We start from the raw sequence: 26,979 nt of genomic DNA, 5'->3' as shown, positions 1-26,979 counted from the left end.
TCTATTGTCTTTAAAGAAAACGTTTGATTTTATGAGTATAATGATAAATCAAGAGTCTTTTCTTAACCCGATTACATGGTTACAAATTTTGAGTATTTTGAGTACGGTATTTTACGGTAAACAGTTTTATCTGTGGAGGTTGTTAAAATGTTGAGGGTCAACACCATAATGTTTTCCAGTTGAATACTGATTCTGTCTAGTGCTCTCGGAGAAGTTATCAGTTTAGAAACGTTAAGTTCAAGGTGATAATTTTGTCAATAAATCGATAACCGGAGCTATCTAAATTCTTCAATACTTTTGATTCATAATAACATAGGTACACTATATGTATGTGCTCTAACTGGAGACAGATAGTTTATTCATAAGCATACCAGTATTTTATGTGCATAGGAATTATCAACTTTACGCCATAAAGACGACGTCCACATTGATATACACCGATCATACTCTACTTATGACAGGAGTACGATACATATACAAGTATGTATGGATGCTGGAGACCGCTTATGACTTCAGGCGATACAATAAGATTTTCATGCGCGGTTGAATTTTAACAGGTCGATGAAGAGAGTTAACAACAAATAAACAGCATACGCACTAAGTGGCTACACAGGCGTTTACCAAGCGGTGGTCAAGCAGCAGACATCGCTACGTTTACCAGACGCAGACGCTGGTGAATGAAAAAAAAAATAAAAAAAGCGTAACACTATGGTATATAACTGGAAAATGAGCAGTAACAAAGGACTCGCTAGCCTACATACACATATACATAGTATTTAGGTTGCGGTTGAAGTGTTGCCTGGGGCCCAGGAAACTGTAAGGCGAGGGGTTCGTGGTTGAACTTTAGCTCCCTCAGCCAAAGCGCAACATTTCGACGCATTAATGCAATAAATAAATGCGGATAAATGTTGGCTTTATGCAAGTATATTTTATATGAAGAGCTGTGCACCAGACATCCCTAACTGGCGCATAAGCGTTGTGCTTACTGGACCAAAGGATGCACTGAACTGAACGCTAGCCACTAGGCGTTGATCCAATACTAGCACTACTCATCAGCAATATTGATGATACATACAGTATGCATTCGTTGTTGTTTTTGTTATTGGTGGTGTTGGTGCAAATATGTGGTAGTAGTGTTAGCGAATGCATACCAGGAGCGCGTAAATGTTATGTTTATCTTGATTGAGCAGCGCTTTTATGAGTTGAAAGTGAGTTGGCGGCGGAGATGTCTGGACTAACTCGAGACAGATCGCTTGTTGGTAAGCTCGGTGCAATTGTAGTCGGTGTAAGAACGGTTTTTACCAAGCGTTCTTGTTGGCAATATTGAAGTTTTTTTTCATTTGCTTATTGCGTTATGCTCATCATCACGCTGATCATCACTTTAGGGTGGTGCCGCAGCAACAGCAACGGCGGCAGAAGTTGCAGCAATAGCACCGCGATCGGATAGTCAGTGCGTGTGTGTAGGAAAAGGTTCAAGGTTATTGTGTTAAATGAGGGGTATGCATTTAATTGGTGTGCCGGTAAAAGACTATGACAGCGTAGGAATTTATGATGCTTGTGATATTTTTACGCCACACCACACCACACCAAGCTACTACTCCACTTAATTTTTATAACCAGCTCAGCTCAACACAGATGAGCAGCAGAAGTGGCAGACCATCGTTATCGGCATCAGCCACAGCCAGCTACAACTATGCAGTGGTAACAATGTGTCCTTTGCTGCTGCAACACACAGGCTGCCACAGTTAAATATCTACTTAAATAGTTGTAAGCAGTTTAGTAATATTGTAAATATACAACAACATCCATGTATATTTATTTAAATATGTCTACATTGTATTGTTTCGCGTGAAAAAACTCTCCGCGCATAATGTGTGTATGCAACATTAAGAACGCTTAAGCGTCTACACATGTATATAGGCATGTGTGGCAGCATGGCAAGCCACTCATAAGGTGCCAACTGTAATTAAGTTGATAACCATACACATTTTAAGAACCATAATAAAATGTAGTTTATATAGCTAATAGCTGATAATATGCGTAAAGGCATGAGAAATTGCCAGTCTTCTCCTTTCGCTTTTGTTGCCATAATGATGATGCGTTTTGCCTACGCACAAACATAAGTACGCATAATAATTTGCAAAATGTGCGTCATTTTATGCAATCTGGCAAAATTCTTATTACAGTGGTTTCACATGTAATATGTTTGTACTTCGGACGTATGCCACTACTTTGTTGATAATAACTGTCTTTTAAAATTTTGTTTGCAGCCTTGAGCTTATGCAAAAGTTTTAAGTCAAACTTAAACTGAGTCATAAACCGTTTTCGTAGCCTCTTCTAGAAAATGAGTTGATAGGAGCAGATGATTCACTAACAACTGTTGAAAGTTACACTCATTATTCTGTTCTTGCAAACTTATTCAATGCTAGGATGTATAACTATAACTAGTTGATGATACATTCTGACAAAAATTTAGAAAATACTAAAAAAAAATGTCTATTAAATATAAACGCTTAACAATCATTTAAACTACGAGGTTAATCAATTCGAAGTATTGTATAGAATGCGTGATGGAATAAATACCAATCTATGAACCAAAGAAAAATTATTTTTGGAAAAAAACACAGGTAAGGAAGGGCTAAGTTCGGGTGTAGCCGAACATTGTATACTCTCGCAATTTTATTTTAGACCAACGTAATTTGACCCATATATTCAATCGAATAACGAAAAAAAGATATATGACAACCTAATATATACTATGGTGGCTGGACTAATTCCTGGACCGATTTCAACTATATTTGCCACCAAGCTAAAGTATATACAAGATTTTACGATTACTTAATTTTGCTAAAATATCTCACATATTAGTCGATATATAGAGTATATAGTCCAATGGAAAATCCGTATAGGAGATATAAGGGGGATAGAGTAAATATTGGACCAACTTTGCCTATTTTCGGCACAGATGTACATTGTTGGAAGAAACACATCTTCTTTGAATTTCTTTCGAATATCTGAGAGACCGACATTTTTAACAAAAAATTAACCCTAAACTTAGAGGTCATTATGTTTGATATCTGGGGCCTTGAAAAATTATAATGATTTTTATATAAGGGCTATGACACACTAGAAACAAAGTATTTGTACAAATTGTTGTGCCGATATCTTCACTGGTGCTAAACTTATGTATTGTAAACTGAACGAGTTAGTTGGACTTCAATAAAAATCTTTGTAGGTTACTAAATCCGGATTTCAACTTTACTCGTCACCCTGACACCCATATATCTTAGATATCCATTGTTACATCGAGAAATCTTCCCAAATTCAAAACAAATGCAAAAGGTAGAATAGGTTGCCAACGGAAGTGTTTTAAACTTTACTATGGTACATAAGTAATTTACAGTTAGATAAAGTTGAAAAATTTGCTTCAAAATTCACTGTGCCTTTTAATTAGAAATTCGCGCAGAGAAATTGAAGAGCGCTTGGATTTCTTAAACGTTAACTATTGTCCTTCGATACCTACCGTTGGTTCAATGAGTTTAAAAGTAGTCATACATATCGCTCATTTACTTGAATAGTGTCACAACTCAAAAAACATGATTTTTGAGATGAGTATGCAGAAATACGCGCAATTTCTGCGTCCATATTGTATAAAAATTTCATTCCGATGCGTAGGAAAATAAACCGTGAAATAAGAATGTGCCGTTATTAAACTTGTTATGTTGCATTATTTTTTAACCACAATAACGAAACTTCTCAGTTGTGCCAGAATTAGACATGGATTTTTTTCTGAAATAGAGACATATTTTGTGTTACCACACATATTGTCATAGAGTGAATTTGGTTTTATTTTCAATATGAACGACATATTTTGTATTGCAACTATATTGGTGAAAAGTAATAAATTTTTCATATTGATTTTTTCAGCAAAAACGACACAATTGACTTATGAAGGCGAAATTGAATAATTTTTTTCACAAATGACGACACAATTCAAAATGGGTCACGTTTATGTCGAAGAAAAAGCATTAGAATACTCTATTTAGTCCATTTATGCTCAACATTGTATTTAATATATTACACGCCACTAGATTTGTTAATAAACGTATGGAATTTTTCTATATTTGCTAAATAAGAGACAATTGAAAACTTTAAATCACTCTCCTGAAAAATCGACTTTTTTGAGTTGTGACACTATTCAAGTAAATGAGCGATATGTCTGTTTTTGATGAGCAAAGTATTTTTCAGACGGATTCAAGAAGTCATATTATAAATGTTAGCCGGGTTTCGTTTACTGCCATTTAGTTGCAGTATCTATTTTGTAAAGATTGACCTCACTCGTATACTCTCGCAATTTAAGTTCAATAGAATAACGAAAATCATCATAAACAGTATATGGGGACTGAGGTAATTCCTGAACCGGTATAACTCGTTTTCACCACCAAGATACAATATATCGAAGACTATACGCTCAATTAATTTTATATTACCTATACATAATTAGGTATATGGGATCTGGGGGTAGTTATGACCCGATTTTAACCACTTTTGGTACATAAACAAACTGTTATAAGAAAAAAAATCAGAGGAAATGAATTACATTAAAATACCTGAGAGATTTACTTATATTTTTGGTGAAAAATTATTCTTAGGCACCGAGTTCTTCATTTTCGATATCAGGGGCCTTGAAAAGTCATGGTGCGATTTTGACAATTTTTCCACAAGTGATGTCACAGCTCAAATACAGTATTTGTGTAAAGTTTTATTCCGCTATCTTTATTGGTTCTTAATTTATATATTATAAAGTGAACGAACCAGAAGAATTCAAAATTTAGTTATATGGGTAGGCGTGGTTATGAACCGATTTCACCCATATTCCACCCGTGTCATCAGGGTGTCAAGAAAGTGTTATATACCCAATTTCATTGAAATCGATCGAGTAGTTCCTGAGATATGGTTTTTGACCCATAAAAAAATCTCAGTACAGCTTCTTTCTGATATTTATTCTGTAAAATTTAGTGTTTCTGACGTTTTTCTTTATTGAGTTAACGCAATTTTAGTCATTTTCAACCTAACCTTTGTATGGGAGGTGGGTGGTTATTATCCGATTTCTTTCATTTTTGGACTGTATAAGGAAATGGCTAAAAGAAACGACTGCAGAAAGTTTGGTTTATACAGTTTTTTTGGTTTGCAAGATGTATACAATAAACCTTTTTGGGGGCGGGGTCACGCTCACTTTTCAAAAAGAATTACATCCAAATGTGCCCCTTCCTAATGCGATTCTATGTTCCAAATTTTATTTTCATAACTTTATTTATGGCTTAGTTATGAGACTGTATATATTTTCGGTTTTCGCCATATTGTGGGCGTGGCAGTGTACCGATTTTGCCCATTTTCGAAAGCAACCTCCTCAGGGTGCCAAGGAATATGTGTTCCAATTCTTGTTGATACAAACAACCGTTATGTGAATAAAACTATAATACTCTGCGCAACATGTTGCGAGAGTATAAAAATAAAGAATACAAGTATTAACAAACTGTAGAAAAGAACTAGTAGCATGCCATTAGTTTAGCGGTCTAGAAGTTTCTGAAAATCTAGTGAAATCGGGAAATGTGCAGTTGGGGATTCGGAAGAAATTCGATGAAAAATAATGGCAAAGCACTAGTAGTAAAGTATCTTCAAAAAATTTTATAATATTAGTGTAGGATTAAAATGTTATCCATTAGTATTACATTGACCTTAGAAATCTGTAGATTCACATTCCACGCATATGTATATACATATATGCTTAAGTGCATGAAATGTAATGAATATGTATAAAACTGATTACACTCGTATGTTATAATACTATCTTTCGACCTGCTTCAATTGAATCCGCCAATGCACGATCAATGAATAATTTTACGCTCATTCATTTGTTAAAATTTTTTTCGCATTTTATTATTTATTGATTTAATCAAGCGCAACGATTCGTACAAAAGCGCTGCAGACGGGCACTTCCACACATTTATGTATGTGTATGTATGCATGTGTGTTTAAATTTGAGTGCCAGCTTGTGCGGCAGGACTTGACATACTGTACCAACCGTCTCGTCGATCAACCCACCGCCGGCGGCAGATATAAGGTAAACCAGTGTTCGTCGAAAAGCACAACAAGCGTTGCAATTTTAAAATCGCAACGAAATATTTACTGGCATGTCGCGCTGTACGAGTATTCGATAGCTTAAAAAATGTATAGCCATATTTAATGCAACATTTCCTTTATTAATGGCTGACAATTAGTTTATGTCAAATGCGGAACACATGCGGAACTCACATACGTATGGTTATAGTGTTTGTAATGGAAAATAAATACAAGTATTTACGACAGGGCGGTACCTACAAAGTTGTGAAGATTTTGGTGCAACCATATGTGAAGTATAAGTATTATATATACCGATCTACATATGTACATATATACGCCTGTAGTCATACATAACTTAATTTAATGCCGAAGCGACTGGTTTCCTCTCTCGTTTGTGTATCAAGCCTGCGCATTTCTCGATTGATTTGCTTGTCAATTTTTAGTTCAACAACATCAATATGAATGAAAGGACTGCATGTACTCGTGATTTCATTGATGTTTCCAGCGAAAATCGGCTGCTGCATAAATTAATCAGGCGCATTTGGCAAAGATTTATAGGAAATCTTTGGCTTTTAATGTTTACGAAAATTACTGCACCAGAAGAAAAATTAAACAGAAATAACTTCGGTAACTACAATTTTTGTATACCGTATTTTCTGAGTACGCTGGATCATAAGACAGAGATCAGACAGAGCAACTTTTGGTATTGCCTGTGGCCTCTAAATGAAAATCTAACAACAGTCTTGCTTAGAAATAATATATGTAATAAAGACATCTGCTCGGCACACAAGAAATATTATATGTATTCAGAAAGTATACTTTTAAAGCAATTTGGGATACATGATTAATCTATACATCTTTACAACCACATACACCATACGTTACGTATGAACCCTCTAATAAAACGTAATGATTTTGAAACGATTTAAGAGCGTAGAAGAGGTGTATATGTTGTGTAGTGAAAGGGTGAGGAGCATATTTTCAAACCCATAACTCAATAAAATAAATTTTAAGTAACCTACCTTTGCTGTTAGTATCTTTAATATCACCACGACTTTTTTCATCTAGTTGCGTTTCATTTTTGCCACTGTCCATTTCGTCAGCGACACGCACACCTACATGCTCATCCTCTTCTTCTTCTTCTTCATCCTCTCCAGTCTCGACGCCATCGTCCTCGTCATCATCATCATCGTCTACATCGGCCTCATCATCATCGTCATCATCCTCATCGTCCGCAACATTGCGATAGTCACTGGTGCGCGTCGTCGACGACGCCGTCTTTGCCGCTGTCGTCACGGCATTAGCTTTACGCTGCGTAACATTATTGCCGCCACTGCCAATTAGCACGCTGGTCGATTGCACGGACGTCAATGCATCCTTGTGGTATGAATTATGACGATTGCGTGTCGGTACGCCCGCGGCAGCAGCATTGTATGCGTCTGTATTCATTTGCTGCAAAATCGTTGTAGTTGCTTGACCGCCTGGAAATGTGGCATTGCGTTTATGGCGTCCCTTAGATTTGGGGAATGCGGCCAGTATATTGAGCCACCATTTGGATTCTTCGGGGCATGTGCCTTTCACGAATGTGACCCGATCGGGGGCGGTGATGGCAATCGAATTGGTATGACCCGTCACATCTTCCGCCATGGCGACTTCGAGTACTTTGGTCATATCGATGCATGCTTGTGGCACAGTTTCGGGCTGTTGTAAATATGGAAAAAAACAAGAAAGAGGGACCTTTAGTAAAATTACAAATATTTAAACATATGTATGTATATCCATTATATGAATTGCTTTAGAAATAATCTGAACCACTATATAATTCTCTTTATTCTTTATTATAAAGGGTGATTTTTTAAGAGCTTGATAACTTTTTTAAAAAAAAAAAACGCATAAAATTTGCAAAATCTCATCGGTTCTTTATTTGAAACGTTAGATTGGTTCATGACATTTACTTTTTGAAGATAATTTCATTTAAATGTTGACCGCGGCTGCGTCTTAGGTGGTCCATTCGGAAAGTCCAATTTTGGGCAACTTTTTCGAGCATTTCGGCCGGAATAGCCCGAATTTCTTCGGAAATGTTGTCTTCCAAAGCTGGAATAGTTGCTGGCTTATTTCTGTAGACTTTAGACTTGACGTAGCCCCACAAAAAATAGTCTAAAGGCGTTAAATCGCATGATCTTGGTGGCCAACTTACGGGTCCATTTCTTGAGATGAATTGTTCTCCGAAGTTTTCCCTCAAAATGGCCATAGAATCGCGAGCTGTGTGGCATGTAGCGCCATCTTGTTGAAACCACATGTCAACCAAGTTCAGTTCTTCCATTTTTGGCAACAAAAAGTTTGTTAGCATCGAACGATAGCGATCGCCATTCACCGTAACGTTGCGTCCAACAGCATCTTTGAAAAAATACGGTCCAATGATTCCACCAGCGTACAAACCACACCAAACAGTGCATTTTTCGGGATGCATGGGCAGTTCTTGAACGGCTTCTGGTTGCTCTTCACCCCAAATGCGGCAATTTTGCTTATTTACGTAGCCATTCAACCAGAAATGAGCCTCATCGCTGAACAAAATTTGTCGATAAAAAAGCGGATTTTCTGCCAACTTTTCTAGGGCCCATTCACTGAAAATTCGACGTTGTGGCAGATCGTTCGGCTTCAGTTCTTGCACGAGCTGTATTTTATACGGTTTTACACCAAGATCTTTGCGTAAAATCTTCCATGTGGTCGAATAACACAAACCCAATTGCTGCGAACGGCGACGAATCGACATTTCACGGTCTTCAGCCACACTCTCAGAAACAGACGCAATATTCTCTTCTGTACGCACTGTACGCATTCGTGTGGTTGGTTTAATGTCCAATAAAGTAAACTGAGTGCGAAACTTGGTCACAATCGCATTAATTGTTTGCTCACTTGGTCGATTATGTAGACCATAAATCGGACGTAAAGCGCGAAACACATTTCGAACCGAACACTGATTTTGGTAATAAAATTCAATGATTTGCAAGCGTTGCTCGTTAGTAAGTCTATTCATGATGAAATGTCAAAGCATACTGAGCATCTTTCTCTTTGACACCATGTCTGAAATCCCACGTGATCTGTCAAATACTAATGCATGAAAATCCTAACCTCAAAAAAATCACCCGTTATGTATATCCATTATATGAATTGCTTTAGAAATAATCTGAACCACTATATAATTCTCTTTATTCTTTATTATAGAACCGTATTAAATATTCGTTCGAGTGTGTGGATCGCAAAATACCGTTCAGACAATATAATCACCGAAAACGATTCACGCAACTGATGTCCAAAAGGGACATGGTCGAAAACGCCAAAAAAGTCTACATAATAAGTTTGGGGGATGGAAAAGTGAAGTATCCACACATAGATAACCTCTAAAGAAGCATGTTGTGTTCTTCAAATCTGACACCTAGTAATGAGGTCTATCCTCAGACGTCAAGATTATTATCAGTTGTAAGCCATCACAAAGACTGAGACCCACTTTGAAGCATAAAAGAAATCGTACTGCAAGAATGGTATGGAAAGGCCTTTCAACCTTTCAGCGGTGTAATGCTTATAATATTTGTATCATTCATGAAAGATATGTATATATATAATTCTGAATTGAAAACTAGGTTACCTAGATTGATTATGTAGAAGATCACAACTCCGCCATCTCCAAAAGTATGCCAATACCCATTAGAAATCAAAAGATTGAAGTTGAACCATTTTAGTGAGACCATTAACTTCGCACATGTACATTTATGTATTTTCTAATATTTTCTAATCACCTTTCCCTTTCTCGCTGCATGAACAATAAACTAAACGAGCGACAGCCGATCGAACTGCTAGTTAATATGAATTTATATGGCACGTTCGAATATTATGGTGCACTTTCTTACAACGACAATTTGGTAGCGAATGTGTAATTTGTGGTAGTGGGTCCTTGCCTTTGGCACATATGGGTCTGCAAAGAAAATATTAACAAATAAACTTCGTTTGCTTTTGAGTGCCGCCGGCCTTCATTGTGGATTTAGAGTTGCCATGTCTGAGTGAATTTAGATTTAGTGATAGAATTTCGGCTTGAATTATTTTTAGAATAATTTAAACAAATTTAACTAGTGATTCAGTTCAATGCTACAAAGCAGATCCATATCTCCAAAACATATGAATCAATATAGATATATAACCATTTAAATTGTGTATAACTGTGTATTTTTAGTGGCAGTGGCAACTTTGTTAACATAACCAGTCACACTGAACGACCCAGCGGCTGTCAATAAGCGAAAAAAAGCTTAGTAACCCGCCGACAGGCAGCCCAGTTAGCAAGGCCAACAGTCAATAAGCAGCGGGCAACACTCACTTGCTGCACTCACAAATACACACACATACAAATATCCAAATATACCTTCAAAGCTACAAACTGGCATTCATATGAATATTCGATTGTATCTACATACATATACATATATGTATAACATACAAGTGTTGCACGCAAGCTTTGACAGGTGCTGCAGTGGGGTGCCAATTAGTATACAATTTCATAGTACTCGTGTATAATTTTGTATAGGCCTCACTGCATTTGTTGTTGTTGTTGTACATTTTTTGTTGAATAGGTTTTGCCATGCTGAATTTGGGTAAACCACGCTTTAGAAAACAAAGTGCTGCCTAAACGAGTGATCGAAGAGTGTCGAAGAATGTGGTGTCGGTGGCAAATACAATAACAGCAAAACACATGCACAGCGCCACCAGCGAATGGTAATGAAATTGGTAGTTCGAATTGGAAATGGTTTCATAGAAAGTGGCTTTTAGGTGTTGAATTTTTAGTTTTTATGTTTTTTCTACATTTATGTACTTTCGAAGCTTTTGAACGGGCAAGCGCAACTTGAAAGGGCCCTCAAGCCAATACCTACATGTACATATGTATAGGTTTGCTTGTGAGTAATGGTAGAGAGAAAAAAATTATTTATTGGTAATGTGTTGTGAAAATTTAATTTAACTTTGACAAGAATTATTATTTTCGTTGTTAATTTCTTATTTTTTCGCATAAAGTAAGTCTTCGGCTGTGACAAGCTAATAAAATAAGGGAAAGCGGCAATTTGGTTTTTAGATACATATGTACTTATAAATATTGTGATTTAGTTATATTAGGAAAAAAATTGTCATACATGTAATATATTGTTTATTTAAAAGCATTTTGCGGAAATTATCGTATCAAGTAGTCCGATTAGTTTATTTGTTAAATTCCCTGTATTAACATGCCAATGCCAGATCTGAGCATTATTTTTCTATTGAATAAACCGATCGATGCCATGATACTAATGTCAATATATATTATCTGGAGCTTAATATAACCGCTGCCTTAATTAAGCTCTCCATAATTTTGATTGATTCGAATGATTAGATATCGTCAATCAACTTTAATGCTTATTTGACAATTGTTTATTCAAAATGTTCCGATGCCATATAAAATCGTGTTTTAGGATTCAATTGAATGAACTACTATATTGTAATAAATAATTGTAAATAAATCTGTATTTCTACTTTTAACTTAAAATACATATATTTAAAAGACGAAGATAGCTTTAATATATAAAGCTGTCAAACTAGCTGTCATTATAAATACAAGTATTTGACATTTTTTGAGTATAGTTTGACAGAAATAAGTAAAATTGTCATATTTGCATTCCGAGAAATTCTGATACGTCTATCAATAGTGAGTGAACATGCAAACGTATCGTAATTTTTTCGTTTCCCAAATTAATGTCAATCGTCCAAGTAATGATCTTTACTAGCTAAGAATGCAGAAAAAAATAGTGCGAAATATAACCTACGGGATGATCTTCATTAGACGCAGCCGTAGTGCATATGCAACAAGTTCTGAATCAATTCTAAAAGTGAAACAATTATGCGAACTAAATTTTTTTTATATTTTTTCTAAGTTTAATTGAATTTATTCCTCTCAAAAGTTACCCTTTATATACCCATTATTTAAAATTGTTTAATTTAACTAGTTATTACATATAAGCGTTTAGTTGATTAGTTGAATGCGCTAACCAGTTGAACATCTGAAATGTATCATTTGAATTATAACGCCAATTATGAGTGTAAAGACGAAAATACATGCATAAACAGAATCAAAATGGAGCATAAATTATGCATGTCGCGTAAATTAAAAACGATTAAAAATACGAACAGAATAAAAAGGTGTAGCGAATAAAATGAAAGAGGCTGGACATAAGGGCGAAGTCTCATAATCTTGGCTACTGCATATAAAATGGACCCAGGAGTAAAACATGAAACAGGTTTATAGTTTATAACTAGAATTTATTGTCCAAAATCAAACTGGACCGAAAAGCAGCAAATTTACACCATTTACAGTTGGTAAATTGGTTCAGAGAAAGAGAGAGAGAGAGCATAGATAAGGTGACAAGCCGGACATGAAGAAGCCTAAACTCTGACAATTGACGTTTCTTACGACATCAATGACAGTGCAAATTTCCTGTGCTTCTTACAAAAAAAGATAGTGAGCTGACTAGTTCAGATTATGCTTCAACTAGTTGTAAAGTACTACGTCTGGTTGATTTGACTGCTGGGCAGCTACATATTTATGTACCAAGGCATGTTTTATGTATCCTTAGGTTATTTGTGTGTGTGTTTTTGTATATCTTCAAATGCCTATGCAGCGAGAGCCTAGTGAAGTTGTTAAAAAAAAATAAATAAAATAACATATTGCAAATCATAAATAATGAAATAAAAGCTATTAAAACATAAATGTTGGAAAATCGCCAGACGGTGCAAACTGGTTTCTTCATACGCGTACAATTAAATATTTCAGACAGTGAAGTTTAGCGCAGGTAACTACTATTAAAGTCAAATTTGCATTTTTGACCGGTATTTGTAGCGAACGCACAGCTATAAGGTACTCAGTGCCCAGTGAATTTCTTAGCCATACATATGTACATATAAGTATGTGTAGTACACATATACTCGTTTAACTCTATATGCTGTTAGACTTGATGGCTCTTGTCTGGTCAAAGGTATGTTTAGTGTATAACTATTATGTAATTATTGTTTGCCAGAGCATGCAGATACGTTGAAAAGTGGGCGCGACAATTTCAACAGCACTTCACGATGAATGGCAAACATTTGCACGTTGTTTTAATATTTATTAAGTTTTCAGTATTGTAATAATAATTTTATCTTGTAAATTAATCTTTTAATATTGAAATAATAATTCTCAATTTGGTTACTTACATGCTCATCCACCGAATATGTCAGTTCACCGTCATCATATAAAACGAACCATCGCCGTTGCCATCTCTGTAAGCAAGAAATAAAAGAAATTTTTAGAATAATGATGACTGCATACAATTTTTATTCTAAAATTAAACAAATATTAATGGAAAATGGAGATTATAATGCTATTCATCAGAAATATTTTTTTTGTACGATGACATCTACATATTTTCTTCACACAAATAACTCCGATGCGTTTGTTGGCATATGTAATATGTAGGTTAAATTTCGGACTGCGTCATTTTGCCATATCATATCATAATCTTGCCGAAATTTTTAGAGCACGATTCAAGTACATAAGTAGTTATCACATGCATGGAGGTAACTCGTCATGAATAGTTTATGAGGGAGATAACAGAAACTACCAAAAGATAAATACATAATTGTTTGCTTTATATAGACTGATATGTACAATTAGGAATAGCTTTTTATGCGAATTTTAAGTTAACGTTAAGGTTGTTACAGATACCAATATACCAGATTACCAATACAGATATCTCAGATGGTAAAGAAAATGTTATTTGTGGTGTCAAAACTTGCCAAAGTTGAATATCAATAATTGATGATTTATCGGCAAACACCTTGACACTCCACAAATATACTGGGAGTGTTGATTACAATTATATCTAGTTCATAACTAGATATGACGTTCAAAGTGTTTCGTCAACAGACCGCGATCATAGCTTTTCTGATACCTTTATAATGACCTCACTGCTTGAAAAACGCTGTAATAGTCTGGAATCCTAAGTTAATTGAGAATTAAGGGGAACACCTAGTGTAATGGCCTAAAAAAAGGTGTTTTTTGGGAATTTTTATTAAAAAAAACATTATCAATTACTTCAAAATTTTAAGAACATATTTATACATCTTTCAAGAATATACAGTGAAATTTTTGAAGAAAAAAATTAAATATTTTTTAAGTTATAGTCGATCTCCAACGAAAAAAAAGGTCCTTCACTGCTGCAGTGATTCTGGCCTTCTCCGTGGATGAAATCTAAAAAAATAAAATTCTCCTTAAACTAGATAATATTGTCTGTACAATGACCTACGATAAAAAAATCAAAAATTGAAAATATAGCGGCGTTTAAAAAAAAATAGTCGAATTTTACCCAAAATTTTGGTCGTTTTTGGCCTGCCAAAATTCGATTTTTTGATCAGATCAAATGATCGTTTTCACTGTTACCGAGCGGCTGCTCTTTAAATTGCTATAACCCAAAAACTATTTGAGATATCGAAATTTTAATATGTTATTTTTAAAGGTGTAATCTACCGAAATATGAAACAAAAAAAATATTTTTTTGAAATTTCATAACTAGGTGTGCCCCTTAAGGACTATAGATTCAATTTAATATTAGCTTTGACCACCTCCTAAAATAATTACCACCATCGACTTCTCCCGCCATATTTTCTTTCCAGGTTAAAGAAATCAGAGTTGTGCAGAATAGTAGCATTGAGTGCCATTGGTGGTGTAGACAAAAAAGTGCATGCGAGTGTAGCTTTTTACAGACAACTATTATATAAAGCACTAGCTGACTCCGCAGTCGTTGCACTGCGTGAAATTATTTGTTTTGAAAACAAAGTTGAATTTGTATAGTGTTGGAAAACATTTATTTGCGATTTTTCTAATTTTTTTTTTCAATGTAACTCAGCTTAATAAACAACATTTTTTGTTTCCGGTGCGTAAATGTACAGAGAAGATGATTTTTCAACTCGTGAATGAAATTTATGCCACACACCTCCAGCGACCGTGTTTGAGACTTGTTTATTGTCATCCCAAATGCAAGTCTCATTGGAAAATGAATACGTTTGAACTGAAATGGCAAATCGTTGGAACTCAAAGAAACTCGTGGAATCAAGCATTCTGCCCCCTTGTAAGTCTCTTTAAAAAATTCTTGCAATTCTTACATTATTCGAAAGCTGCTTGAATATTGCGAAGCAAAATAAATGACAAAGCATTATAATGACAAAGAATTTAGAAATTTCACTGGATAATTCTCAGCTTCGTCTTCATTTTCAACATGATCGATCGATGTGTATGAACACCGGAAGTTGACTTTAAGTCGTATAGATTAAATCATCGACATCGGTATTTTTGCCAATTAAAAATCTGCGTGCACTCAACCAATCGTAGTTACGATAAATTTGGCTAATGTTCAGATTGATATCAAACCATTAGAAGTATTAACCAGAATTTGCCCAGTTCTTTGCAAATCTTTTGCGGTGCTTTCCTGTTGCAGGAACACATGCATATTCGTGCCGCCACAAGTACGATGACTTCGATTGATTTCGAAATAACAAAATGTGTTTGTCAATAACAGTATCATTACGCCACCAAAGCGACGATTATTATTCCACAGAACTTTCATTGTTCTGTCAAGTGTTTCTAGAAATTTGCACTCATCTCATAGATGTTTCATAGATTTGCATGTTTAACTGAAGCTACAATGTCGAATTTGCCGTTTCTCCAACTTCAAGTAGCGTTGCTGCAATTCCAGTAGATGCGAGAGCCAACGTAATGCCAAAATCAATGATATCAGAATCAATCAGGATTCCCAGTTCCACCGTGCGTATCAAGAAATAAAAGTCCACCATTTCCATCATGGACAGCCTTAATCAATTCATCATAGGTCGTCTTTTGCTGCTCATTAAATAATGGAAAATTTCTTTATATTTGTTGTTCCAAAGTTATTCTGTCGTATGCACGATTCAGTACATCTCTAATTTGACGATTTGGTGATGGCATATGAATTTCAATGCTTCATTGTAGATGTCACCTCTCATTTGCAATTCTTTATTCTCTGTTGCCACTTGCCAATTTCCGACCTTTCCGAATTATTTTTTTTTTTTATAGATAGATTGAAAAAAAATGTATGGAAAAAAGTCACTTTTTGGAAATTTACAATTTTCCGACTAAACCTTCCAAGATCCACAACGAACAACGATGGCATATGAATTTCAATGCTTCATTGTAGATGTCACCGCTCATTTGCAATTCTTTATTCTCTGTTGCCACTTGCCAATTTCCGATCTTTCCGAATTGTTTTTTTATAGATAGATTGAAAAAAAATGTATGGAAAAAAGTCACTTTTTGGAATTTTACAATTTTCCGACTAAACCTTCCAAGATCCACAACGAACAACCTCTGAATATTTCATCAATAATGGTCCAACCGTTCTCGATCCTTAGCGTATCTAATCTTGAACCGCATTCGCAGCGCAAGGAACGGAAGCCCTCAAAGATAAATAATTTCCCCCGTTTTTTACACCTATATAGCCTATAGCCTTCCTCGATAAATGGACTATCCAACACAAAAAGAATTATTCAATTCGAACCAGTAGTTTCGGAGATTAGCGCGTTCAAACAAACAAACAAACTCTTCAGCTTTATATATTGTATAGATTATAGCATTATATAGCAGACAACTATTATATAAAGCATTATAGCATTATATAGCATGACTTGAAAACCAACTCTTTAAATACAACATCTTGTGCACATGTCGAACAGCCTCTCCGTGTTATTAAGAACGAAGGGGTCTTGTTAGATCCGAAGTCCTTGGCAGCTACGCTAGAGGTTTTACTGGTTTTCAACAAGCGGTAATCAACAACAAAACGCCAGGATCATCGCCTCACCTTAAATAGTATTTTCAATATTTGCAGCAAAACAACCATTTTTTTTGTTCAATAAAAAAATCCAAAACATACACCAAACTTCCCACTCTCTTCGGTACGCATAACACTGACATTTACAGTCACCGGTGAATTGCATTCAACCAGAGCGCTTTAACGACAACAGAGTTTGATGACATCGTCAACAATGTTTGTGTTCATTTCAATATTGTTGGTATTATTATTGCAATTACTCAAATGTTTTGCGAGTTTTAAAACGCATGTTTTTGTTGTTATTAGTATGTTTTTCTTGCTTCATTCAAATAAAAATTTATTGACATTTTGTTGTTTTTTAACGTTGTCGTTGCCGCTAATGTTATTTTTGTGAAAAGCAATAATTCAGCTGCAACCGCAAATTACAAACAACAACAACAAAAATGCCGCCATAGAATCGCAACAGCAAAACATGCTATGCAGGCAGCTATTAGATTTTATGTGCATATGGCCACAACTGTGGGGGCACTGAAGGCATGTGGCTAAATAAACATATTTATGTATATACATACATATATATTTATATGTTTGTAGATATGTATGTTTGCTTTACACGCCTCATATCATTCAAGTGCAAACGTATGCATATGCACATGCTATGCAAAATGCTGTTTGTATCCATACACCCATTGTCAATTTACATAAGCGCAGATATGCAAACAATTGCATGCACACATACACACACAGTCGGGTATTTGGCGCATGTAACATTGTGCTGTGCGCATGCAACAAATCAAATATACGCGCTTGAATTCAAAAAGGAAATCACTCGTAATTGTGATTTTTATGCAAATGCCAGTTTAAATCACTCGCGCTCATGCGCACCTTAGCTGCAGCAACAATAACATATCCACAACAAACAAATAAACAAGCTTAATTGTAAATATGAGCATGCGCATGTATGCGTGTTTACACCGCGTACAACCCACCAGGCAAACACAGCTAGGAACAAACCAACCAACCAAACAGCCGGCAAACCTCCTAACAACAACAATGTTTCTTATTTTTTTGTGACGCTGACAATAATGATGATGTTGTTAATGAAGTTAATGACGATGTTGTTGTTGACAATGCTGATTACATTTTGTCTGCGAAGGCGTTGGTTCGCGTTGAAACTGATTTTTTTTCACATTTACTCAACTTCATCTGCATAAATATCGTAATAAATATGTAGAGGCAATTTTATAAAGTGTTTATTTGTTTACTTTATTTATTTATAGCAGCGATTTTTTTGTGGCACGCATTTTATGAATTATTGTAATTGAACTCGAAAACATTTTTATGTGGCGTGATGCACACAATATATGAAGGCAAGAAATATAAAAAATGGTAAACACATACATACTTATATATGTGAGCTGTGCAGTTTTTTGTCTGTCACAATTATAGAGTTTATTTGGCCATATATGCTATGCATATGCAGCTGTGCGGATTTGCTTATAAACGCTGACATTTACCAGACAAAAAATGCGTTGAATTTTGGGCTAGGCTGTGCCAGAATAATAAATGATGCGACAGCAAATCACCAACAAATTACAAATTTACAAATAGACACTATAAAGTATGTTATGTGTAATATATGTAAAATTTGTTTGATAAAAATGACAGATGCTGCGCTAATTCTGGGTTATACAGTGCGTATGAGTTATTTATGCAAAAAAAAAAAAAAACAATTGAGGATGCATTCAAGGTGCAGTACCACGTAAAAATTGGTGTCACAATACATACACGACTGGCGTATGTAAATTAATTTTATTAATGTATTGTATTTGTAAACTTATATTACAAAAGTTGTGTGCATCTTAAAGGGATTTTGTTACAAAGCGGTTGAAAAATGTTCATCACTTCTTATATGGGCGGCATTAGATCTGAATCCATACATTTTCTTGAGATTTAGTATTTTAGTTGCTGAATGAAATTTAGCAAAATAGAAAATCGCCGAAATTGAGACCAAGTTTGAAGCAAAAAACGTTACATAAATGTTTAATAATTTGTAGCTCGCTTTTCAGTCCTTCTGATTTAACACATTCTGGATAACGTTGAGTTTGGAAGAAAGAAAATTGCTAAATACAAAAACTAAAAACATTTTTGAAATTAGTCCAAATATAAATTTCTCTTAAATATATTGTACAAACTACATATAATAACACTGCACTAGTGAATTAAATACACAATAAGTACTAATATAAAATCCAAAGAACATATCTTATGTGGAAAATCATATATGGGCATTTCCAATGGTCGCGAACCGTACGTTCGCACGCATTTAAATTTCAAAAAACAAGGAAAACATAAATTTGTCTTAATTATTTTTATGTTTCGATAGCATTTTGCTAGGTCTTTTTTTTGGTGCAAAAGGTAGGATTTTTCGATTTTTATTTTTTAATATGAAAAAACATGAAAACATGAAAATACCAGAGAGAGGTTATGAAAACATTATATTCAAAAAATTTAAACACCTTTGTAAAATCTTATTAAAAAAAAATTATCTTTATTAACATTTTAAGTTTTGGTCCTGGTTGACGATTCTGTGGAAATGCTCATATGTATTTTTGGAATTTGGATTCTCTGAAATTTGGTATGCATTTGTATCCTCTGTCATAATTATTTATTTATTTATATAAGATAATATTTAATTTTATGTTACTTAATAAAATCTATTAAAAATAATTTAAATTTGGATTTCATAAAATATATATCAAGTAGCATATACAAAATAATTAATAATCCAAAATATGAAATATATTTTTTTTGGGATTCTTAAAATAATTCCTCTATATAAATAGGAATATATAAATTAAGGAATATTTAGTATCCAACATAATTATGGATACCCCACACATTTTCACTATTTGAACATTTCTTCCAAGAGTTCAGCAAAAAAAAAATGCTTATACTAGTGACAGATACTAAAGGGTGATTTTTTAAGAGCTTGATAACTTTTTTTAAAAAAAAAACGCATTAAATCTCATCGGTTCTTTATTTGAAACGTTAGATTGGTTCATGATATTTACTTTTTGAAGATAATTTCATTTAAATGTTGACCGCGGCTGCGTCTTAGGTGGTCCATTCGGAAAGTCCAATTTTGGGCAACTTTTTCGAGCATTTCGGCCGGAATAGCCCGAATTTCTTCGGAAATGTTGTCTTCCAAAGCTGGAATAGTTGCTGGCTTATTTCTGTAGACTTTAGACTTGACGTAGCCCCACAAAAAATAGTCTAAAGGCGTTAAATCGCATGATCTTGGTGGCCAACTTACGGGTCCATTTCTTGAGATGAATTGTTCTCCGAAGTTTTCCCTCAAAATGGCCATAGAATCGCGAGCTGTGTGGCATGTAGCGCCATCTTGTTGAAACCACATGTCAACCAAGTTCAGTTCTTCCATTTTTGGCAACAAAAAGTTTGTTAGCATCGAACGATAGCGATCGCCATTCACCGTAACGTTGCGTCCAACAGCATCTTTGAAAAAATACGGTCCAATGATTCCACCAGCGTACAAACCACACCAAACAGTGCATTTTTCGGGATGCATGGGCAGTTCTTGAACGGCTTCTGGTTGCTCTTCACCCCAAATGCGGCAATTTTGCTTATTTACGTAGCCATTCAACCAGAAATGAGCCTCATCGCTGAACAAAATTTGTCGATAAAAAAGCGGATTTTCACATTTCGAACCGAACACTGATTTTGGTAATAAAATTCAATGATTTGCAAGCGTTGCTTGTTAGTAAGTCTATTCATGATGAAATGTCAAAGCATACTGAGCATCTTTCTCTTTGACACCATGTCTGAAATCCCACGTGATCTGTCAAATACTAATGCATGAAAATCCTAACCTCAAAAAAATCACCCGTTATAAGCTACCAAGTAATAACGAAATGTATGATATTTACCTTTAGCTTTTGTTTTGCTTACAGAATGAAAACTTTTTGAATTACAATGGTCTATCAAATCGGGAATTAATCGTAGGTAAATGACGGGAGAAAAAAAGACCTTGGAAGATAATTTATATACCAGCAGGATAATGAGCCCAAGCATACAAGTTGGGTTACCAACACTAAATATTGAAGCTCTATTTATAAGCTAACCGTATAATACATGGGGGTATCCATACTTTTGTCGTTGTTAAATATTTGTCTTTTTCAGATGAGCGTGTGTTTTGCAAAATGTGTTCAAATAGTTCAAATGTGCTATATATAAATTTTTTAATGCAATATATCCATGTTTTAAGCAGTTTAATATTAATTTTGGTGTTCAGTTGTATGATTTTAGGTTTTATAGCTGTCAACTAAGGTTTAACTCCTACAAAGTGTCAAACGAATTTAAAATGTTTGTATTGGTTCCTGTAAATACAAAAATAATCCAGGAAACCTGTACTAATCGACGAATGAATGCAATTATACATTACACACTAGTTTTAGTATAGTTTTAGTATACTGTCTTCGAAATATTAATTTAAAGGTAGAGAAACTCTACCTAGTTCAGGTGAGAACCGTGAAAGTAAACATGCAAAATTATAGTAAATTTTAATAGAGTCTGATGTACTACATCATATATCCTTTTCTATGCTCTAACTTAGAATAGTTGTAGTTTTATTATTATTTTTTAATTTGTTTAGTTTATCTCCATATTACCAAATCTTCTCAAATAATCGGTAGACTATAAACGTTTTCACTAAACAACTAAGTTCATACGATCCCCCGAGGGAAAAATAACACGCTTAATAACTATAAGATGATAATGTTAAATACAGAAATCGCAAAGTTGATCATTTATACATAAATTACATATGTGTTATCTGTATTTATTGTAGGTATGGCGCACGATAGTTCCAATTTTAGCATTTATTGTGGTACCATAGGTACACAGGTACGCGTACTAAGCGTAAAGGTGCTAATCAGCTTAAAGTGAATGAATGTGACAAAGTAACTGTATACCTTAATAATATAATCTAAATGAAAGCAATGTAGTTCTTAAAAAATAACTTTATATGGGTGCGTAATTGATCAGAATTTTGTGACTCCAAAGTTTTACAAATATTGAAATCATTCTTTAATACTTTTCAATGACACACCGAATTTTTTTTTACTATGAAATTTTAAGTGTGTTCAATGTAAAATTTATCCGAAGTTCTCTCGAAAATGTTCAATACGATTTGAAAGTTAATAATGCATAAGAGACTAATATAAAAATTAATAATATGTAATAAAAATAAAAAATTAGACAATGCTTGAGATGGAGGTGCCGGGGTTTGAACCCGGGACTTCTCACATGCGAAGCGAGCGCTCTACCACTGAGCTACACCCCCTGTTAAAAATTCGCTGTCCAATGACTGTTTTGTCATGAAGCCACCACAGCTGAAAAGCAACAAGTGGTAAGTTGAAAATGTGTAATTCACCACACTTCAACCGGCTTGAGATCAATTAAAAAAGTGTGGACTAAAAATAACCACAATGTTTTGGTGAAATTCACGTATTAAAGAGAGCCAATAAAATGGAGAACCCATTGCGTTGTTTGAATTTCTTCTCGCTCTCACGTGTGTTCGTCGCATTTGCACCTACACACATGCAAATGCAATGTGTGTGACTTTTAACTTTTAGCTATAATTGTTAAGTAACACGAAGTGACAGGTGAGGAAAGCAACAGTTACAGTTTGTTTGAAATGTGTTATTTAATTATTAATTATTTTAATTCAACGCACTACATATTTCTACTAAATTATGATTAATTTTATAAATTAATTGTTGTAGTTAATTGAAATTTTAAAAAAATTAATGTTATTTATTTAAAATATTTCTATTTCAACTGTTTTACAACAATTACGGATTGGAGGTGCCGGGGTTTGAACCCGGGACTTCTCACATGCGAAGCGAGCGCTCTACCACTGAGCTACACCCCCGTTGGGGGGTTGGCACCCAATGTCTCACTTCATTTATTTTGGAGCTTCATGCTATTGGTTTGAGTAAGGGGATTTGTTCTGTAATAATGCGTTTTTTCTTAATTTTATATGAATGTGTGGATACATGACATTTTGGACTAAACTAATTAATGTTTGACATTTTTAAAACATCAGAAAATGTTCTTAAACGATTGATTTTTTGTTTTACATAGTTTTTTTTTTTAATTGTAAAAAATAGGTTCAAATTTCGTTCCATTAGTTATTCATTTCATTAGTTTAACACATCGAATAAGAAACTCTTTTACTGCTTTCTCGACAACGAAGTTTATAGAAAAGGTAATGAAATTCTCGATAATCAACAAACAAATAAATGATGATCAATGGTCATATATACTCATATATGCCCAACTATACATTTTCAGGATTTTGTATGAGACTAGCCAGATTTATAAAAAGTAATTTTAAAACATGTTTTTCATTTTTAACATTCTTTGATTCGAAAATTGCTCGCTTTCCAAAAAGAGATGATCGCCGATATGTCCAAAATGAAAGGTTTCACTTCGAAGCAACTTATGGAATTCGAATTGACGGATATATTATATGAGAATGCTGATAAACAATAAACTAATCATTCTTCAATGGTCAGTTGAAAGTCTTTTAATTCGAAACAATTTTGAGAAATTCGCTTAATTATAACAATTTTTAAGTGACAAAAAATTATGATAAGAAGTAAAGTAAAGCGTTGCACTATAATAATTTAATCAAGCAGTTATTAATTATAAGTTGTGAAGAACTTCCTAGAAAAAGTTTTAGCTGAATAAACTTGTTTAAAAAATCATATGAAAATCCTCGCTTTTCACATGAAATTGTTTTTTTATAGTTTGTTAAATAAATATAAGTATATATCAAGTTTCTTAAAATAGTACAAACCTCAAGTTACTTATAATAATATAAAAAAAATATATTGAGCACAAACATACATATGCATATATATGTTCTAAAAATAACTGCACACGAAAGCACTCTTAACGCACATAATTTACAAAACGTTTTATTACGGCATACTTCCGTAATCATGATTGACATCTGAAGATTAACAATGTGTGATTAGCTCAGTTAAAAGTAGTATACATACTCTACCCGGGCATTAATTTAGCCACAAGTATTGTTAGAAATTTTGTAATACAAGCGAGCGATTGACAGCTACGTGTATATATCATTCAATTGTTGCAATATTTGACGTTAAGAATAACCGAAAAACCGTAACAATATCTAAAGCGTTGTCGGTGCCTTTGCTGTCATAAACACTTCATTTTGAATACAATTGTTGCATGTTCGTTGACAAACATGTAATTTTGACAGCTGTAGGACAAGTGCTGAAATTGTCAGCTGTTGACAGTTGCATGACATTCGTAATACACTCGTACATGTTTATATATTGCTAATTAAATATGCACAAATGTGCGTTTGAATAGACCCGAGTATGTTGTAGTGTGAGTCACTGGTGGGAAACAGCGTTGTTCATTGGTTACACGGCATGAAATGAAGATTTCTTCTCATACAATATGCACGTATATTTTATATAGAAATTACGTATAAATATAGAAATTGCTTTTAAATGTGTAATAAAAATACAAAATCAGGTTAAGTACATAGATGTGTAATACGGTAGAAAATAGACTCATTGATGTAGGAGAAGCACAAGGAGAACCGAAATTACGAGCAGAGGAACGAACAATCAGCTAGGAAAATTTTAGCTTCTATATATTTGGATGCTCATGAAATAAAATAGAAAAAAAGGAGTAACTAAGAAATACCGTTGTTAGAACATCGGGAGGAAACTGATACCGTATTCAACATAATATTTGGATCTTGCCTCCAACACCATTTCCCGGTACATAGATTTCTAAAAATACTCATGGAAAAATTTAGCGACAATGAAAATGCTATCGCAGATTGAGTTTGTAGCAAAAGAAAAACTGTACAGTAAAATTGGTATTGGTAAAATTGGAAAATTGCTACAACCATATGAAAAATGTAATTTCCTCGATTATGTGGGTAAACATTTCCATAAGCTATTTAAGTATCAAAAAGTTCCAAAACTACAACTTTCGTATGTCCTAGCAAGGAGCTTAATCTTTATCAGCTCATGTGAATTCTAGTTACTCGAAGCAATAAAGATAATTGTTTCATTTCTAATTTTATCAGTAAAACGATAAAAAGTTGCCCAGTCATTTTAAGCAAGTATGCTACGTATACTATAATTTAGTGAAAGTCATTGTGTTGGTTATGGGAACCCCACCCTAAATGAGTTGCCCAAATTTCACTACATTTTTGACAATTCAGTGTCAAATAAAATACAATTCTTTATAAACAAACCTAGTGTTTAGTGCGTAATTGCTGCACAATTTGGGTGTTGATAAGATTGAAATGGTGATGATAAATGAATTTGAAAAAAAAAAAACAGCAAACACTCTAGGAATGCATCTCAAACCAGACGTCATTCAAATGTGTACAACCATAGATATTTAGTGAGTTTGACGTATTATATAAATGTGAGCGTTTGACATATAATATATATATTCTATAATTATTATTTTTCATTATAATCATGACAAGCATTTTAAGAGCAATGAATTGATAGAATTGCAATGAATTAATGGTGTTCGCACATGCTCAAATTAGCTTCCACATTTAATTTTGTTTCTGAACACCTCTAGCCTCTGAACAGAAATATTTAACTTTTCTAATCAATAAAGCAGAAAGAAAAAGTCAATAATAAGAGTAATATTACTTAAAAAGCTGTTGGTGGTCGCAGAGTTATAACAAATTGCCCATAAAGAGTTAGGTACTCAAACTATTGCCACACAGATAAAAATTAATTGAAACTAATATTATACAAGAATATATGTATACTTTATGTAGGGTGAGATTACAAAATTATTTTTAAACACTCTTTTGTTAATCTGTTATCCAACCAATCTAAAGAATGTTGCACAGGGAATTTTTATCACTTGCATGTGTTTACCCTACTTATGTATATGTGATGTGTCAAGAGTCAGTTAACTGAGCTACTTATCAGTATGACATGAGTTATTTAATAACCATTAATGTTGTACTTTAGTTGTCATTATGGTGAAAAATATTGAGTAAGATGACTTGATTTATTTCAGTTATCTTTCTTTATTCACTATTGAAACTCATAGTGACATGGTAATAATTTTTTGTTTATTAGAAAGTAAACAAAGGTAAGCATTAACTCCACTCTAGAGATATTATATACTTATCTAAATTAGTTAAATTAATGTTTGTTTGATAACAGTAAATTTGCAAACTGCAATATAGCAAATGTTTATCAGTATAGTATTATAGGTAATGATTTAGTAAGGTTCCCAGACAAAGAACTTTGAACTGACAGTAATTGACTTTATATTACATTTTGTTGACGTTAAAAATGGTAGTAAAGTTTGTGTATAGCAATTACAGCGAGTAAATGAAGTAGTCGCTAGAGAACCGTACACTAAAATTTGTATATGATGTCTGGCTATATGTTCCAGACTAAATGTCTACAGTATATGGGATCTTTAGATATTGACACGTTGAATATTTTTAAAGGAACTATGTGATTTTTATATCATATTTATTGATGGATGTGACAAATTAAATAATTTACCGAAATTGTTAAAAAAAACTAATTATAAAAACATATTTTTAACTAATAAAATATATGACCTTTCTTTAATACGTTTTTCTTTGGAATATTTTTAAGGAATTCACGATGTTTATTGATAGATATGATTAACTGATATTTTAATTTAAATAATTATGTTTAAACGCTAACTCTTGCCAACAGGTGCTACTTTGGACTAAGTAGGCATTTGAAAAGTAAAGTCGTCTCTCGACGAACCAAAACAAAACTCTACAAGTCCCTCATCATTCCCGTCCTAATGTATGATGCAGAAGCGTGGACGACGGAGACATCCGATGAGACGACAT

General features: G+C 33.9%; 1 protein-coding gene and 2 non-coding genes across 8 annotated transcripts in view; all 3 read right to left on the bottom strand.

The window, feature by feature from the left end:
- Positions 1-26,979, bottom strand: part of LOC105212552 (protein outspread) — a 123,481-nt gene that overhangs the window by 13,718 nt on the left and 82,784 nt on the right. For all 6 annotated transcript variants that reach the window (XM_011184583.3, XM_029040353.2, XM_029040355.2 and 3 more), the window contains 2 exons: positions 13,387-13,452; positions 7,146-7,824 (listed from right to left, as the gene is read on the bottom strand). In XM_011184583.3, the coding sequence (XP_011182885.2) occupies positions 7,146-7,824; positions 13,387-13,452 (745 nt within the window). The remainder of the gene's footprint in view (positions 1-7,145; positions 7,825-13,386; positions 13,453-26,979) is intronic.
- Positions 22,321-22,392, bottom strand: Trnaa-cgc (transfer RNA alanine (anticodon CGC)). The gene has a single exon. It is a non-coding gene; the product is annotated as a tRNA-Ala (tRNA).
- Trnaa-cgc (transfer RNA alanine (anticodon CGC)) lies at positions 22,912-22,983 on the bottom strand. The gene has a single exon. It is a non-coding gene; the product is annotated as a tRNA-Ala (tRNA).

This window comes from Zeugodacus cucurbitae, chromosome 3 (genome assembly GCF_028554725.1).
Source record: "Zeugodacus cucurbitae isolate PBARC_wt_2022May chromosome 3, idZeuCucr1.2, whole genome shotgun sequence".
Lineage (NCBI taxonomy): Eukaryota > Metazoa > Arthropoda > Insecta > Diptera > Tephritidae > Zeugodacus > Zeugodacus cucurbitae.
This window is presented reverse-complemented; position numbering and strand designations above follow the sequence as displayed.